General features: G+C 37.3%; 1 protein-coding gene across 21 annotated transcripts in view; it reads left to right on the top strand.

Annotated features, from left to right (window-relative positions):
• Nucleotides 1-14,998, top strand: part of klhl13 (kelch-like family member 13) — a 121,139-nt gene that overhangs the window by 35,438 nt on the left and 70,703 nt on the right. For 9 of the 21 annotated variants that reach the window (XM_088649051.1, XM_088649048.1, XM_088649050.1 and 6 more), the window contains exon 3: nt 12,195-12,260. The exons of the other annotated variants lie outside the window; for them this stretch is intronic. In XM_088649051.1, coding sequence (XP_088505177.1) covers nt 12,195-12,260 — 66 coding nt within the window. The remainder of the gene's footprint in view (nt 1-12,194; nt 12,261-14,998) is intronic. 21 annotated transcript variants of the gene reach the window in all.

The following is a 14,998-nucleotide window of genomic DNA, read 5'->3' as shown; positions in this document are numbered from 1 at the left end:
TTTTTGTTGAACACAAATGTTTTTATATTCAGATTAATATCTGAAGAGTTTTATTCTGATAGCCAGACACGTTTCCTTGCACAGCTCAGAACATCCACATATGTCTCAAGAATTCCAGGCACACGCAGACAGGATTCAGAAGGCATTACCTCTACTCTGGCCTGCAATGTCCCCAGTGGCTCTCCTTGAGATGGCATGATCAGCAAAAACGACTCAAATTCTGGACATGTCATTGGTTGTGTATTTATAAATCCTTCAAAGCTGCGACCCAGAGCTCTATATTTTACAGCTGTGACAAGTGAACTAAAACACACACATTGAAAGTGACATGTAAGTATTAATATTTTCCCTTAGGGTAGCTGTTTGACCTTTAATGCTGGTTGACATGCTAAGTTTGAGTGATACGCAAGTAAGGTGAGTGAAACCAAATGACAGGGTGAACAAAGTATTCAGGCATCAGTGATTTAAGGACAACCTCAGTGACGTGTTTGACATACTGAGCAACAGGTGTATTCACACAGACGTGAGAGATCTGACAAAAACTACTGGGCGCTAACAGTATTCTGACATTGTGGCTATGGGACGCAGCTATATAATCTTCAAAGGCTGAATTTGCTTGCCACTTTTCCTTTTCTAACATTAGTTTTGCCATCTTTTGAATATCTTTATAAAAGATGTGCAAAGTTTTTCACCACAGTTAGTGTCAATACTGCCACGTGCCATCACAAACAATGCCCTGTACCCAGACAAGGTCATGATGGCAGTGCCTTCCTGTCTGTTTAGTAGTCAGTTACTAGAGTTACTGTATGTTTTATATAACAATCATACTTTAAACCTAGTATAACTGCATTGTCTACAAGAAGAAAAATGTTTAATGTTTTTTAATTTTTAATGTTTTTAATGTTGTATTTTTCTGGAACAAAATAATCCACAAATCGATGTGTTGCCAGCTTTCGGTGGCTTGAAAAAAACAATGTAAGCATGGAGAATTTTTTTGTCAAGTTCCTCTATTCATGAATAACAGAAGTGTGAAATGACTATTGCAGTGCGACTTATCATGGGGGCTTCATGTCCTGCAGACACTTGTGGCCTGACAATCATTTAGGGAGTCATAGCCTGTATCATTTAATCATTCCTACAAGAGGTTATCCAACTCTTGTCCTGGGATGCCACCGTGCCACTTGATTTATAGGAAATCCTAAATCATTTTTTAAGGAGCTTGTGTAAATTCATTCAAATAAATTACATTTATTTAGTTAAGCCAAAAGTTGCCAGCTGTGGCCTCAAGGTATTAATTTGTTTTTGTAATGTTGGGAAAATAATCCAAATTAATATTTTATATTGTTTTCATATACATATTCATATTCATTCATATTATGTATTCAACCACAAAAATGGAATGTTGAAACAGATGAAAGAAATGAGAAGTTCAGTACACTGATCATACAAATATTGGCAAATACGTTATTTTGTGTTGTTCAGATTGCAGAAATAGGAGTCAGTTTCTTCTCAGTCCTTTTGTCTCTTGCCTCTTGTGACCAATTAAAAACAAAACTGACAAACTGTGTAAATTTAGGGAAGGATGCCTGTGCTGTTGACAAAGACTTAGCTTTGTATGGTGCCTCTCACGTTTTTGTTTTCCAAATTTGACTGGAGCTTCTGAAGAATGGTTACTAAACAACAGCCCCTTATATTGGCGCAGTCTGTGGTGTCAGGCTGTACTATTGTGCTAAATGTGCACGCAACTGCTGCTGTCTGTGAGCCTTTGTGGTTAACACTCTGGGATGATTTCAGTCAGATGACCGAATAAATAGTTACTATTGTCAGCAGGCACCCCTTGTGACTTGCTTTAAGATTAGTTAGTGAATGTGTCTCTTTGTCACATCAGTTAGCTTTCCTTGGTTTGTTTTCCAAGAGTGTAGAAAACCTTTTTTTAACATGACAAGACCGATTACATGCTGGGTCGTTAACTTGTAAGACAATATTGGCTCTTGTTCGAAACTTGCAGGAAGGAAGTGGATGTCCAGAATGCTAATTAGCGTGATGTAATGTGCGTCAATTTTAATTGAATAGGGACATTAATACAATAATGAAGAACACTTCATAGAAAATGATACATGACGTCATCGGCGGGCATGCGATTGTTGCAGCACGAGGCTGTAAATGTTTTATGTCCTCCCCATTCCTTTGGTTAAATACATTGAACATTTGTACTTGTGCTTCCCTTAGGCAGAGAGCCCTTGGATAAGGACACTGGGTATATCATTTGGTAGATGTTTCTATTGGTATTCAGCTCTTAGTGTGGCCTGCTGCATTTTATGACATTACAGCAGCAAGAGGGGCACATGTCACATCATTAAATCAATGGTAAAATAGATTGTCTTACATTCCTAGTGCCATCTCATCAAAATTTTAATTCTGTAGTCTAATGTAAAGAAAGGGATGTTCGACAGCATCCCGGTGAGCTTTGTTCTGGGTCCGAGGAGGGTACTTTATAAAGAGTCTTGCAGAAACAGAGAAGCTGAAAGCAGACTCAGGTGTGCAGATTTCTGAAAGGAAGAACATTGGTGTTTGTCAGAGCAGCATAGGTGGGCTGTTTTGAGTCAATCAGATGAGTATGTCATTTTTGTTTATCTGTTTTAAAATGTCAGTGCATGAGCCATGTAATGCACTGGTGTCCTGTTCAGACTATAGACTCACACTATAGAGAGACTTGCACCAGGAGTAATCTGGTTTCTGATGAATGACATATATTTTGGAATAGCTTGCAATAAGAATCTTCACGTTTTTGAGAGATGTTAATAATACTGAAATAATACACGTGCCTTTGAGTAAACAGTGTGCCATCTGTGTTTGAAATGATTGGAATGAACAAGCAGATTCTAGTGCTCCTGCTGACCTAGCTGATCCTGTTAGATGACGCTCAGCTGCCTTCCTGAACCACATGACTCCTCTCCAAAATATGAGTCTATTGCTTTTTGAACATCAGTTCCTTAGGAAAAACCAGTAAATGCATTGCTGCCTAATGCACTGGTGTTATCGATGAGGTCCTACCTACAGTAAATTGGAATATTGCAGAAATTGTACTGTATATTCCACAATATGTTGAATTATTTTTGTTTTAGGCTGCTTGCTAGGGTCGCTTTGTGAAACCTTAAACTAAGCTGCTGTGGTCATGTGAGTCTGTCAGGTCTTATGAAACAGTAACAGAATGTTTGTCATGGAATGCTCGCCTGACCACGTGCATCTGCCATACAAAGTGAATTTCCAACTGGTGGAATGTCTGCTGGAAACTATACCATTTGCATTTGTTTTAATGAGTGCAATTTGACATGTTGTGCCTGTAGCTTGTAAATACACCAGTAAATCAAAGATGATAGAACTGCTGTGCATTTTTTTTTGTTGCTAAAAAAGTGCACTGGTCAATCCACGAACTTTACTAGACATTAATTTTAGTGTGACCTTTAGAGAACACCCTTACTATGTATATATGTGTGTCTGTGTTTAAAGTGGCATGACGTGCAAATTCATTTACATTTCTGTCACAGGGAGTACAGAAATACCGTGTCACTATGAAAGGAAGAAAACTGCGATGGCCTTGGTTATTGTTAATCTCCTTGCTTTGAAATGAAGTGACAGCTTGTCTCGTTGTGACCCATCTGCACCAGTGCCCCTGGCGAAGACCACACTTCCTCAAGCACAGATCCAGCTTCACTGGTAACTCTTCTGAAGGGAAAAAAAAACTGGCTTCTTGTACAAACAGACAGACTGACTAAAGTGAGTCATACTGAGAAGGCTAATTTTTGCAACATTATAGCTGCCACAAGCAACTTGGAAATATTTGTATATTTTATGCTTTTCACTAAATTAACGGAAACGGTTTTGATTTTTAGCCAGCAGAAATTGATCACACTGGGGCTGAATTTGATCCCCCTTTTTTGGGGAAATTCGGACTCATCAAGATAAAAATAAAAGCATTTTAGCTGCAGATCTACTGACTTTGTATTTCTCAAACATGAGAGGTACATTTAGTGAGCTCATTCATATTTTTATTAACATGCAAGTATGTCTGTGGACATTGTTGGAAGCAACACAAGCTGTGCACCTGCTATCCATGCTTTGCTCAACATTCTTATTTTAAAGCTTAGATAAGCATGTGCCTGTTAACTCTGGCTAGTGTAGTCATGTTATTCATGACTAGTCATGAATGATCAATCAAAATTCGACTACAAATTTGTGAAGGTTTAGTTTTCTCAAAATGTAAATGCACAATGCTGTTTCTTTTGAAGTTCAGTATATTTTCCCGAGTTTTGTGAGTTCGCTTATTAGAAATATTAATTTTGAAGGCACATAAATTTAGATAAATTGTCAAACTATGAATTTGAAAGAAACATGTAATCTCTTTTTGGAACTATTGCCAATCTCGTAAATGAGTCACGTTTCGCTTTCTGGAAGGGGTTAAATAGCAATGGGGGGGGTTCGATTTTCTGTTGAGCAGCAGCTGCTAGAATTTGCTTCTGTTACACATTGTAAAAGCTCTCAGCAGGCCCTGAACATTCTCCAAATGTTTAATTAAAAAATGGTCAGGAATTCTAATTAAATAACGCTGCAAAGGGCTTGCCAGTTACATGATCAAGGGAAAATTAACATTGCTTCGATTCAAAATACCTTAGAATCTAATTAACGGCATTCCAGAAAAATAGACATGTATTGGTGTATGACTTTCCTCCATTGACCTCCAGTTCTTTTAGCTTAGTTCCAGGAGTGTCAATAATAGTCTGAGGCAGCTGTCTCTCAGTTTAAAGATCCAAAGTAAGCCACCACAGTCAGCACCCTACTCCTTCCTGACGCCTGTGCTGGAGATCTGGTATCACCGGTTTAACTATGTCTTGAAGGTTCAGTAGCATGAAGTCTGTGCATGGGCTGTATTATGTTTTTGCGGATTTTATAAGATTTTACATTCAATAGCATTAGCGTTTGGGTCCATTTTAGATTTTACAAGCTGCAAGCTTGTGCTCTTTGGCTGTATATTCAATTTTTTCAGCACTAAACTACATTGCTTTCTATATATCACCTGGTTTTTCCTTTGGAAAATACCATCCTTAGAATATTCCATTAGCAGTTTTCATATGAAGCCTGTGGAGAGGTGGTGATTATGGTAATTTCAGCTCAATGAAGAGTGTTTTTGCCCTGAGTAATAAAATGCATCACTTCACACATCTCTTCCATGAGCACTTAAAACTAATGCAGTATTGGAAAAAGTCGACAAGGTCAAGATTCACTGGCTTATAAAGAGGAGTTGTCAAAAAAGGCAGATTTCTCCTGCTGATCACACTAAATTTTTAATGGAAAATCCAAAATTACCCACTCCAGCAGTATGTGCACCATTGTCTCCTAAAATGTGTGCCTCATATTTCCCAGACATGTGAACACAAAATAATAAACAACATATGTTAGAAACATATATGTTTATATGTTGTATGTTGAATTTCTGTTGGTCAGTTGTACCAGCCATGTTTGTAGAACCGTCCTGAGTAGTATTCACCAAATTTGGAATGAAGCTCATTTAATTTGCTTTTGTGGAGCGCTCAGTCTCTCCCGGTCAGTTGTGGGAGTGTGCTATGGTGCTGTGGAGACCTGTGTGAAGGGGCGAACATGACAACACACCAGGGGGAAAACTGCATATTCCAAAATGTAAACATTATAAGTACAGAATAAGAAACATCTGGGGATTGTGTTCAGTGGTGTCCTTCAGGTTTTAAGATGATTTAAATCTAGCTTTGCCTTGACACCTTTTTAATGTTGCAGGCTATTAGGATAAGTCTGCTGAAGTCTGCTGTTCTGTGTGCTTGGATACAGATAATCTGGAGGCTTTGCTAACAAGTTAAGTAATAAATGCCATTGCCATTGGCCCACATGTCCATTTGCTTTCATATCATGAAAGGGAATTGTAAATGCCAGCTGGTATGTGTACCTGTGCGTGCTCTAATAGCTCCTATAGAGCACAACTCATGTGGGAACATGTGTTGTGCTCTAACATTAGAATGACATCAGCCTGTTCTTGTTCAGCTGTGTCAATAGACGATCAACATACACAGCTTGTCCAGTTCTTTAAATAGCAGCTCGTGCTTAGTGCACTCTGTAAGCTGTTTTCACCCGCTTCATCTATTGCATATATGATCTCATAAAGAATGAGGCTTTCTGGTTTTTGGGTCTCAGGACATATTATTTTTGGCCTTTATCATTTGTGCCCTTTTATAATAAACTAAAGTAACCACTTCAAGTACAGATCTTAAACATATACAGCAGCATTGTGAAACAATAAACACAAATGAGTTAAACTTTAATAACAGTATTTGCTTACAGCGTTTCAGGCATTCTTTGTCAGTAAGGTTTGTACTATTATTGCTGTGTAACTTTAGTATTGGTGGATATTGTTTCTGGTTTTCATTTGATAATTGATAACCATTGTTTGTATTTAGGGTAGTACAATACTGTAACAGTTTCTCTGAACAAAGCTAAGTGTGCACTTAGCACTGAGTTTTGAAGTAGTGTAAGGACCCAAAGTGTGTGAACTGAGTCCCTCTTTAAATGATACATTATTCACATCTGCTAGTGTTTATCCTCACAGAGGTTAATCTTTCTCAAATGTGACAGAGACTGGGGAGAACATTCCAAAGTAATTGTAGAACATATTTCCATCCTGAAATTAGAAGCAAGCTAAAAATACCTGCTCATAATATTTTTTTCTCAGTTTAATTGGACAAAGCCATTTTCCAAAGCACCTTACTGTTGCCTACTGCAAAGCAGTTGTATTATTGAATAAATTCACTATTTCAGCAGTTGAGGCTTCTTCAGGTGTGACCCTAAACTTTTTTTCTTTTTGCATTTCATTCAGGTATCAACTACAATGTTTTCGCTGTAAAACATTATAAAATAAAAAAGTATTGTATTGTTCAAGAGTTATTAATGCTGTTTGGATGTTTCAATGAGAAATGTTTGGATATTCCATAGAAAAGGTCTGGATAGTGTCCTCTCTCTGAAGCAGTGCTTGCTCTATTAATGCTCCTGTCTGTACCTGTGCATAGACTCATGGGGCGTCAGAGTTTGTTTTCTCATATCTTTTCCTTTTTTCCCCTCCACATCAGGTCTGCTAAAAATGCTTGATTATATTAATTTAAGGCTCATTTCTGTGTATTTTAATTTATTTCAAGTATAATTTTTTTGTGAACATTAATCTTTTTTGTGGGATACTGGGGCTCCCCCTTGTGGTGAAGTGAAGGGCGTGGTGATGGAGTGCAGTGTTGTGGGGTTCAGTTTGTTTTGTAGTCAAACTGAAATTAATTTTTGGATGCATAGGTGAGATTTTCTCTGGACTCAGTTGCTCCATACAAAGTAACAACTGCCTGTGTATTGTACTGTAATTCTCCGATAAACACTAAGCATGCTATATACAAACTATATATTATACAAGAAGCACAGGTTACCAATGCATCCATATATAATATGGTGTGCCTATATCAAAGTATACGTTATACATGTTATTTCTGGAGGATGCACATTGATTGTGGATTGTTGAATTGCTCAGTCATGCACATAATGCTGAGAATATATGAAAAGCTCAGGGTACTTTGCCACTGGGTGTTCAGATTTTACTGAGCAGATTATTTCCAGGCATTTTCTTACAAGGCTGTTCACACTTTAACACTTAATGGGTCTGTTCTTTAAAGACCTTACAGAACTGAATGTAACTCTATACTGCAGATTTAACAAAAACTAAATTTGTTTTAAATATCAAATCCTGGGTTTGTTTTTGGCCATAAAATACTACAGAAATCCATACTACTATCCATACTACAGTTTAATCATTTTCTGGGGGAGCAATGGGTTGCACAAATGCAGTAAGAAATAGAGAGAGGCAAAGATGAGACACTACTTGATGACTCTAGGCACGTTTCATGACCTATTTTAAATCAATGGATTGGGTAACTTCCTGAAATTAAAGTTCTGGACATTGTGTCTAACAGGTGGGCAATAAGATGGATACAGTAAATGTCTGCTCTCCTTAGGAAATGGCACGCTTTTGTTCAGCCTTTAAAAACACTCGTTCAGAGTGCACATCTGTCGCCATACTCCAGATGTCCCTGCTTTAGTTATAGGTTATCTCATTAGTAGATTGTAGTGGACGTTACCCAAGTGGGCGGTTATATTTCGCTGTGCTTCATCCGGGTTGGGCAGGCTCGACTGGGCTCGGGTGTCTTGTTGCTACACATCAGCAGCTCCTGTGCCTTGCCTGGCTCCTGCAACCTTGCAGTTTTGCTTTGAGACTTCCATCACTCCTTCAATTGATGTTAACTCTCCTGCGTAGGCACAAAAAGAAATGAGAAGCTGGAACACGAAAATGCTTTGCTGTGATTGTTCTCTTCCCCGTAGATTGTCAATGCTTTTAGTAAAGAATTCAATGCTCTGCTGTAAAAGACTGCCGTGTGATGCTCTTATAGCAAATCAGTGCTATAGAGCAATGTGCTTTAATGCTTTGTTAGATTAAGAATTCTAATTGTCTTTAATTAGATTTACTGTACTTTTCCAAGTTGAACTTTTCTTTGACTCTGAACCTGGGATATCATACAAATTGTTGACGAACAGAGAAGACTTGTGAATTTTATTTGACTGTAACTGCATGCCATAATATCATTTGTGTTTATCTGATGTCTCTCCAGTGGAGCCGAGGAGGATTAAGCTTGGCCCTCCACCTACTCGTTAAGGAATGGCTGAGCTGATTAAGTTGTGTTGGAAAAGTTTATCTTTTTTTTGTATAATGCCTAAATGGGCATTTTATAAACTCAGCTGTGCAATTGAGCTGTTTGAAAGATGTTGAACAATGTCTCTAACAACACTTATATCTTCCCTTTTTCCCCTTTTGCTAAAAAAGGATTCGAGTCCATCATAATTAAGATTAGAAACAGGAAAGAAAACAATCTTGTTGATGCTCATCATGTTCTAGTTGTTAGTTACAAAGCTGGTGTGAGAAGGATTGTGACAGGCTATTTAATAGGCTTAATAAATGCCATTATTAACTCTGCTTCTGAAACCAGTTAAAAGTACAGGGTAGAGACAACAGCTTTTTTGAATACATGGCTCATTGTGAAATCTGAATGGGTTAGTAACACTTGATTCAGGCACCTGTTTGTTCTTAATTGATTTGTGGAGAAAATGTGCAGATTTTATAAGTGGCCTTTGGGAATCCAAAAAAAAGGTATTACAATCTTAGTTCTGGAATTTTCCACAATAAGAGTTTCTGAGGGGGAGGCTTAAGGTTGAGATTAATAGCTTTGTTTCAAAGTGTCCTTTACTTACATAAAAAAACTAAACAATTCTGTAGTAAAACTGCACATATGGCACATATGGAGTTGATTGTTAAACAGCAGGAGTCTATCACATGTGGTGCGTAAATAATTGGTATCAATATGGGAGAATTCCTGCTTGAATGCTATACCTGTAGGTGGAATTTTATCACCAAGGTTCTGTTTTCATTGCTAAGAAGAGGAACGAACGCTTCCAAATGGTTTATAGCTCCTTCAGTTAAAGAAATTAGTTATTAAGGAAGTAAAACCCTTGCTTTTGTTAGAAAGTTTTGAAATAGGGGTGGTGAAGTACAGTCTTTTCTGAACCATCCCAGCACAAGTCTTTAATAGCACCTGTTGTTGAATTATAATGTTATTTTAGTTTTTATGTTAATAGCTTCAGAGCTGTTTGGACACAAGCCCTTTCAACACTACTGGGGACAGGCATGTGGAAATAACTGGATCTCAGGGAAAACAGATACACAAAGGCAGGTGTAAGGTCAATAGCAGTACTCCTTATATGCAGGGAAATAGTCACCAAAAGCATTAAACAGAACCCCAAACTCAACTTCTTTAAAAGACCCTCTGTATGCATTAGAGGGTTAATTTGCACAGTCTCTCTCTGAGACTTCTCAAAACCCAAACTTGTCCACAATCAAAATAGTCATGTTCACTCATGTGAAATGTATTATTTATTTTGTTCCCTCCTGTTCCACACACTGATGTGGGTCTACCCTTTCTCTTTAAGCAGTATCCACATTATAACTACACAGAGACTGGCATGTCAAAACATCGCTAGTACCGTTTACATTAAAAAATAAATTTGAATAAACTCAATATCTGAGCTAAGTGAGACAGAAAAATACAAATCATGTGCATTTATGATTTCGTGATCACTTTTTAAATAAGTCACAGTGTGTTCCATATATTACTGTAGTCTTTCTCTGTCCCTGAATCACACTAATATTTAGATGAAGCAGCAGCAGCCTTGCAGCTGCCCAATTTAAAATAAATATTGTTTCAAAAGTTCTCTGAATAAAGTGTTTTTTCCAGACAGGGGTCCTCTTTCAGTAAGTTTTTGCTCTTGGCTGGCTTATTTCTACTATCTCTGCAAAGCTTTATTTCATGGCAGAATGCTGTGTTTTTGTAGATGTCAGCTCAATTGTTCAAACATTTCAAAGTTTAAAGAGTTTTTTTTCCTCTCCATTTATTTTCTTCAATGTTATTAAACTGGATTTAGCAGGCTGCCACCTAGAAGTCTTTCGTGAAGCTGGCCCCAGGGCTCTGTACTGCACAGCTAAGAGGAGCGGTAATGTGTTGAGGAGAACCAGGCTTCAGTGGAACTTTTTATGATGTGTTGTATTGAGTACTGTAATTCTCATTGCCAGGCCTTTCAGAATTCAGAATTATCTTTGCTGTCACTGTGCACAGAACCAACAAAAAAAGCAGTACAGCACTTTTCTTCTATTGTAGGGTAATATTGTGTTCTGTTCCCTACAGAGTGGTATGTTATTATTGTGAACTTTGTGCAGGGGTTGTGTTCAAATATGATGTTTTTCCAGCTAATGCTATAACCACTAATTCTCTCCTATCAGTGCTTTGGGCTTATACTTGTGCAACTCCACACCTTTCGTGATTACAGATTGTTTCCTTGTGATTTGTAATGAAAATGTTTTTTTTCTCCTTGCATTAATGTTTTAGAACCCCAGTGTTTAACGAATCCAGTTAATGAGAGTATGAGAGGTCTTAATGATGAATGGATTGTAGCCCTTCTGTACCAAACCTAACTGCTAATTAACCGTCCAGGCTTTTTAATGAACTTTCCAGAGCTTGCTTGTGAAAGAAAAAAGACACATACTCTCCGTTTCGTAATGTGCCAATTGCTTGAGGTGCAGTGGTGTTCAGAGCTCATTAAATAGATGGGGTCTTGGGGAAACGGGCACACAAAGGCAGCAATATGATGAAAAAGAGACTATATAAAGAGCGTTGAACACTAGCCACAGTGAGTGCTGGCTTAGGTTTTTCTTGGTCTCTATCCAATTGGGCAACGGATCCTGTTAACTAGATTACAAGAGAGACAGTCCAAATCACAAACAAAAATCTCAAAAAAAAATTAATCTCATTCTTGTGTGTTCACTTCTTTGCTTTCTTCTTCACTTCTCCACAGCTTCTGGTCTGTCCAGGTCATGTAGCTTGCTGTTGAGCATCTGTCCCGGAGGCAGACAGCAGATGTAATTAATTATTTGCATTTAAATAGATTTTTCCACAAGTACCACAAAGGTCTTTACAGATAGGTGGGAACCCACTTCATCCATCCCAGCAGTGTAGTATCCAACACTTCACAACAGATTACATGTACTGTAGAAGTGTGTGATAACTTCAACTGAAATAAGAGTAGACTTTAATAGGTCCAGTTGGGCAAGCACTGTGGAATTTATTCAGGACACCATGGTTAAAATGCCTACTCTTTTGAACAATGGCATGAGGTCTTAATGACCTTGAGATTATTAATCAGGTCCTCAGTTTAATGACTGTTGACTGCATCTCCTACTGCCAGTGTCCCTGATCATGGTACTGGTACTGGATATTGGTTTGGAAATTCCAATCCAGGAGGAAGAGTGCTGCATACTAATCCACCAACACCACTTACAGCAGCATCATGATATTCTGTGTAGGTCTACAGTCTTAACCGCTCTTGCTTGCTGCAGTAGAACGGTTGTAGAAATTTCTGTAATGCCTGTTTAGATATTCAGACAAATGCAAATTCATCTCTTAATAGGTTAATGTTTAATGTGACTGGATGTGTCGCTTTAACTACAGAGTATTTGTTCTGTCTGCTTTCTTTTACAGAGCACCTCTTTCAAAAGGAGCACTTAATCTGTACAGTGACAGAGGAAAAGATACTGAAATGAACAAGTTAGTTAATCTTTGTTACACAATGAATGTTTAATGCTGCATATTTAGTCCTGGGTATGTGCTGTGTTTTAATTGGGCTACAGAAAAGTAATTTAAGGTCAGGGCAGATGTCCCCACCCGAAAACTGAATTAAACTTTTAATTCCAGAGAAAGAAAGAAGGTTATACTTACCTCTGGCCAAGGAGTGTGTCAGTTGTGGGTAGAGGATGTTCCTTTTTAAGATGTCTTTTTAGCATGAATATGTTTGAGCAGGAAGCTCTGGAAAAAGATAGTAAGATGACACGTTTTAGCTTTGGAACCTTCTTCAGGATTGTGGCCTGAATAAATCTCCGGTGTCAAAATATTTTTATTACTCTTCCTGCTTTCCAGCAGAGCATTAACAAATGCCTGTTTCTGTGCAGCATTCCTTACAGTAGATGTGCTTTCTGTTGTGCAGAGTTCCTGGCATTGTTGGTTTATCAAAGAGAGACTATGAATGAGATGGCCAGGGTGGAATGACAAATTTAAAAAAGAAAAATCTGGATTTTTAAAAAAGAAATTCCAGTTTTGCTGCTGAAGCTTTAGGTTTACCTTTGAATGTGAGAGCTTTGTTTTATATACTTCTGCTAGTTAGCCCAAAAAATCTGCGGTATGTCATCAAATTCAGCCTCTTCTGGGACAGTGCTACTCCCAGATCATTACCTCTTCTGCATCTGTCTCGCATGATGGGCCTTATACTTTAATATAAAGCATTTTTCTTCTAGTCCTTTAGAAAAACTTGATTAGTATGGATTGTTTTCTGATGCTTAGTATTTTTCACACTAATAAACCATGATATTTATGTTTACCTTGCTTGGAATATTAAATTTAACTTTACGCATATCTGCATTCCCACAATCGTGACAGCAAGCAATTTATTTAGCTGTCAATAAGTGTGGCTAGGACATTGATTATGTTCTTTAAGATTAATGAACTTGCTGCCACTGTTATTGATGAAGGTAGATGATGGGATAAAAATTGAATTGCTTATTATTTTGCCTTGGTATATCAAGCAGTAAATCCAACAGTGGCCTTTGTCCAGGAAGAGATCTTTTTCAGGCAGAAAAGTCAGTGGGTTCAGTGCTATACAGTATGAAATAGTGAGGAAGCCTCATGTATGTTGTTGACATTAAAGGGCTTGCCTTTTAAAAATTAAAAAAAGAGTCATTGAATAATGAGTGTTTGGAAACTGAATCTGTTTTATGGTCTGTAACTTATGCATTAGTTTTTAAGGTGACATTGTGATGTGTTGCAGTACTGCATTGAAATTGAAAGTACAGGTCTACATTAATCTCCTCTGAGAACGAGAAGTTATAGTTACAACAAGATGATACCGAGCAGGCTTTATATGACCTCGGGCTTCATTTATTTTTAAAAGAGACGTTTGTGAAGTTGAAACAATGACAAAATGCTGTTACTCAGAATCAAGTTAATAAATTGTGCATGTTTGACTAGACTTTTGTTTTATCTAGGAATGCAGTCATTGTAGCAAACCATTTGGAAAGTCTCATTGTAATTCATGAGGCAAGCTCCACTGCACTTTTCCTAAAGATGGGTAATGTTTTCTGTCGTTCCCAGTTTTTATATCATTCCCCTCTTGAATTTGAATTTGAAGGCAGTGTTTACTTGACCATCTGCATGTTTATGTCTGTGACATCTACAGTAATCCCCTCCAAAACCACTAACGGCAAGAAACCTTCAATCCTCCTTCCATAAATTGAGTATTGAAATGTTTTTTTGTCTTTAGTATCCTAATTGAAATATTTAAGACTACTGTTTATGTAATAATGGACCCACTGATACAAGACTTAATCACTGTTTTTTGTTTGAAATATATCTGTGAGATTTCTACCCATAATGTGTACTTTTCTTCTGCGCTGTTGCATACTGATTACTGTCAGTCAGTTGCAAAAGCTATTGGTGTTTCCAGTTACTTTTTTCGCATAAAATGAAACTTTGCTCTGTCCAATAAAGCAAGCATTCATTCTGTTATTTAAAGAATGAAATGCATCTTTTGGAGTCAACATTTCTTTAAAATGACCTTGTCCTGGTGATTTTCTGTTTGGTGGCTTTACCGGTGTGCACTTAATAATAATAATAATAATAATAATAATAATAATAATAATAATAATAATAATAATAATAATAGTTTAGGGATTTGTTTGTTGCATTATCATTTGAAAGAGGTTTTCTGTAGCTTTGCCAATTAAAATGGAAAATGTGCTTTAATCCACTTTCAGGTGTGCTATTTATGACAATGTTAAATTATTTAAATATTAATCAAATCACCTGTGTGTCGTCTGATAACGTACAAGGGTGCTAAATTGCTCTTCAGATTTCAAATTATATGAATCTCTACAAACCTGTATCTGGTGTGTTTACACTAAAATTCTTAATATTTTCGGATTATTGTGTTTTTTCTGAGCAGTTACTGACAATGACGTTAAACAGCAGATCACAGCTGCATCATGCTGATATTTCAGCCCCTTCTTAAGTTTTTTGACCATGTGTTCACCATGAAAAAGGTGTGCTTAACTAATATTTGGCTGTTTGAGATTACATTGAGTCTGAGAAAAAGGCCAGTGGTGTTAAGTTTACAAAAAAGCAGGCATAAAGCTCTTTGTGCTAAAACGTAATGGCTTGAAATGAGACAAAATTCACTTGTTGTTTAAATAGTTTGAGTGTAATGTATGAGGCACAGCTTGTATAAATTAGAGCGT

This window comes from Lepisosteus platostomus, chromosome 10 (assembly GCF_059453375.1).
Source record: "Lepisosteus platostomus isolate fLepPlt1 chromosome 10, fLepPlt1.hap1, whole genome shotgun sequence".
Taxonomy (NCBI): domain Eukaryota; kingdom Metazoa; phylum Chordata; class Actinopteri; order Semionotiformes; family Lepisosteidae; genus Lepisosteus; species Lepisosteus platostomus.
The sequence above is the reverse complement of the archived record's forward strand: the minus strand, read 5'-3'. Positions and strand labels throughout refer to the sequence as shown.